Source organism: Alligator sinensis, unplaced genomic scaffold (genome assembly GCF_000455745.1).
Source record: "Alligator sinensis unplaced genomic scaffold, ASM45574v1 scaffold781_1, whole genome shotgun sequence".
NCBI classification, from domain to species: domain Eukaryota; kingdom Metazoa; phylum Chordata; order Crocodylia; family Alligatoridae; genus Alligator; species Alligator sinensis.
Genome location: NW_005841845.1, coordinates 4,823,066 through 4,825,046, shown reverse-complemented (window position 1 = coordinate 4,825,046; position 1,981 = coordinate 4,823,066). Strand labels below are relative to the sequence as shown.

At 71.3% G+C, this 1,981-nt stretch overlaps 1 protein-coding gene across 1 annotated transcript in view; it reads left to right on the top strand.

Moving 5' to 3' along the window:
* B4GALT2 (beta-1,4-galactosyltransferase 2) overlaps window positions 1-1,126 on the top strand; it is a 5,812-nt gene extending 4,686 nt beyond the window's left edge. The window contains exons 5-7 of the mRNA XM_006015841.2: window positions 210-332; window positions 589-693; window positions 947-1,126. Coding sequence (XP_006015903.1) covers window positions 210-332; window positions 589-693; window positions 947-1,097 — 379 coding nt within the window. The 3' untranslated portion in view covers window positions 1,098-1,126. The remainder of the gene's footprint in view (window positions 1-209; window positions 333-588; window positions 694-946) is intronic.
* Window positions 1,127-1,981: the final 855 nt, after the last annotated feature.

Here is a 1,981-nt window from a genome sequence, read left to right as displayed (position 1 = left end):
GCTGGGATGATGTAGTTGGGGCTGGTCCTGCTTGGAGCAGGGGGTTGGACTAGACGTGACTCCTGAGCTCCCTCCCAACCCCCATTTCCTACGAGTCTCTGTGGGGCTCTGGGAGGGGTGCAGGTGCCCCTGGGCTGGCTGGGGGTGCTGCTGCCCCAGGCAAGGTGCAGAGGCTGCCCAGGTGAGCCGTGCCCACCGCCCACCTGCAGGCTGCCCTACGCCGGCTACTTCGGGGGCGTCTCCGGCCTCAGCAAGTCCCAGTTCCTGAAGATCAACGGCTTCCCCAACGAGTACTGGGGCTGGGGCGGTGAAGACGACGACATCTTCAACCGGTGAGATGGCCCCAGCCGCCCCCCGCCCCCCGCACCTGCTCCCAGCTCCTTCCCCCAGGGCGGGTGGTGGGGAGTTGCCGCGTGCAGAGCCGGGGGGCCCCATGGGCTGCTGGGCTCAGGCCCCGGCATCCTGCACTTGCGTGTCGTATTGCCCCAGTGGGGCTGAGCCTGGGGCAGGGACAGGGACTTGCAGCAGCGGGGCTGGTTGGGGTGGAGCTGGTCCCAGTGCCCCCCTGAGCTGCTTCTGCTCCCGCAGGATCTCGCTGAATGGCATGAAAGTGTCGCGGCCCGACGTGCGCATCGGGCGCTACCGCATGATCAAGCACGAGCGCGACCGGCACAACGAGCCCAACCCCCAGAGGTGAGACCCTTTCCCCCCATCCTGGACTTTGTCACTGCCTGGAGCCACCCCCAGCTCTGCTCGCTCTGCCCTGGGCAGGCCCTGGGACGTGGGGCTGGACACCCCGACCCCTGGGTCCCCTTGCCTGCTCCCCCAGCTGGCTCAGGGCTTGGGGCTCCCGGTGCTGCCCTGTCCCTGGGGGAAGGGAGCAGGTGCCTGGCCCAGGCCCCTCGTGCCCCTGACATGGCGCCATGCCCACGCCCGTGCCCGGCAGGTTCACCAAGATCCAGAACACGAAGCTGACGATGCGCCGGGACGGCATCAGCTCGCTGCAGTACCGGCTGGTGGAGGTGTCGCGCCACCCGCTCTACACCAACGTCACGGTGGACATTGGCAAGCCGCCCCCGCGCCCGGCCCGTGGATAGCGTCGCTGGAGCCCAGGCATCGCGCCCGCGCCTGGACCCCGGCCACCGCCCCCGCGCCTGGCCCTGCCCCGGTCTTGGGGCGCTCGGACACTGCAGGGCCTGGCCCCAGCCGGGGGCATGCACGGATCCGGGCCCTGCCCCTGCCGGCGGCTCCACCCTCTTTTCCGCACCCGCGGAGGACTCGGCAGCACAGTGCCCGCCCTGCCCACCTGCCCATGCCCCTGGCAGAGGACCCAGACCCGGTGGCTCTGCTCCATCCCTGCAGGTGCTGGGGGCCGTGGAAAGCTGCGGCCCTCCTGCCCCCGTCCCGCCGGGCCGGGACGCCCGGTTCACTGCCTCCGCACAACGCGCCCGGATGCCCTGGCCCCCTCCTGCCGTCTTCCTCTGCTTCGGTGCCCGGTGCTCGGAGCTGGGCCTGGCCAGGCCTCCCGTGCCCCCTAGCCTGGGCTGCGCCTCAGGTGAGTGACTGGCTGCTCTGTGCCTCAGTTTCCCCATGCAGGGGCGGTGCCCCAGGGCACGAGCGTGGCCTCCCTGGGCACCCGGAGCTATCAGAGGGCTGGTCTGAGCCCCTCAGCCCCTCTCCCACCTGGCTTGGGGGCTAGCCCCCTCCCTCCCGCCTGCCCCGTGGTGCCGGCACAATGCAGCCGGGGCTTGGGCCCTGCCCTGGTCGCTGGGCGAGGAGGCAGGGACCAGCCCGAGCCCCCGGCTGGGCAGGCCCCACATTCGCCTGCAACCACATTCCAGGCCTGCCCGGGGCACGGACCGGGCGGCATTAGGCACTTTACCACCAGCTCCACTGCCCAGTGCCGGGGGAGCCTCCACGTGCCGGGGGCTGGATGCGCTCAGCCCTGCCCCCCTGGCGGTCTCCGTCTCACCCGTTAACC